Source organism: Mandrillus leucophaeus, unplaced genomic scaffold, assembly GCF_000951045.1.
Source record: "Mandrillus leucophaeus isolate KB7577 unplaced genomic scaffold, Mleu.le_1.0 Scaffold418, whole genome shotgun sequence".
NCBI classification, from domain to species: Eukaryota; Metazoa; Chordata; class Mammalia; order Primates; family Cercopithecidae; genus Mandrillus; species Mandrillus leucophaeus.
The window spans coordinates 236972-237649 of NW_012104454.1; the positions used below are offsets into that span (position 1 = coordinate 236972).

General features: G+C 42.3%; 1 protein-coding gene across 4 annotated transcripts in view; it reads right to left on the reverse strand.

Annotated features, from left to right (window-relative positions):
• ARHGEF2 (Rho/Rac guanine nucleotide exchange factor (GEF) 2) overlaps positions 1–678 on the reverse strand; it is a 65935-nt gene that overhangs the window by 12650 nt on the left and 52607 nt on the right. For all 4 annotated transcript variants that reach the window (XM_011992719.1, XM_011992718.1, XM_011992720.1 and 1 more), the window contains one exon: positions 453–520. In XM_011992719.1, coding sequence (XP_011848109.1) covers positions 453–520 — 68 coding nt within the window. The remainder of the gene's footprint in view (positions 1–452; positions 521–678) is intronic.

A 678-nucleotide genomic window follows, 5' to 3' on the forward strand; every position in this document is an offset into this window, starting at 1 on the left:
TTTTTTTTTTTTATTTTTTAGTAGAGACAGGGTGTCACTATGTTATCCAGGATGGTCTCAGTCTCCTGACCTTGTGATCTGCCCACCTTGGCCTCCCAAAGTGCTGGGATTACAGGCATGAGCCACCGCGCCCAGCCAATCTACTTCCTTTTTTAAGGAAGAAGATTTGTGTTGGTCTTTTTGTACGGCAGTTTAATCATACCCTAACTAATATAAGGCCTTACAGTGAAAAAGTAAGTTACTCATCCAACCTTGGTCTTCCATATTATTTTTACACACATGGTAGTATACACTTTACATTGTTTTAAACCTTGCTTTTTTCACTTAATATGTTTCAGCTGTGGATCTATACCAGCCCTCACAGAGCCATCTCATCTTTTTAACAGTTGCATAATATTCCATTGTGTGAATGTATTATAAATTACTAAGGAGCTCCTTGTGGGTGGACTTACTCTTAATTCGCCGCAGGTAAGCCTCATCCTCTGTCTCAATCAGGGGGAAGTCCTCCCTGGATGGGCATCTGGAGGGGTAACAGGTTGCATGCCATTGGGAGACAGAAGCTAGGTTATAGATCAGAATCAGCCTTCCCTCCTTCCCAAACATGCCTTATGCTTCCCTCTTCTAAGACTCCTCAGCCTCACACCCTAACTTTAATTCAGTCTTGACCTTCTCCCTTTT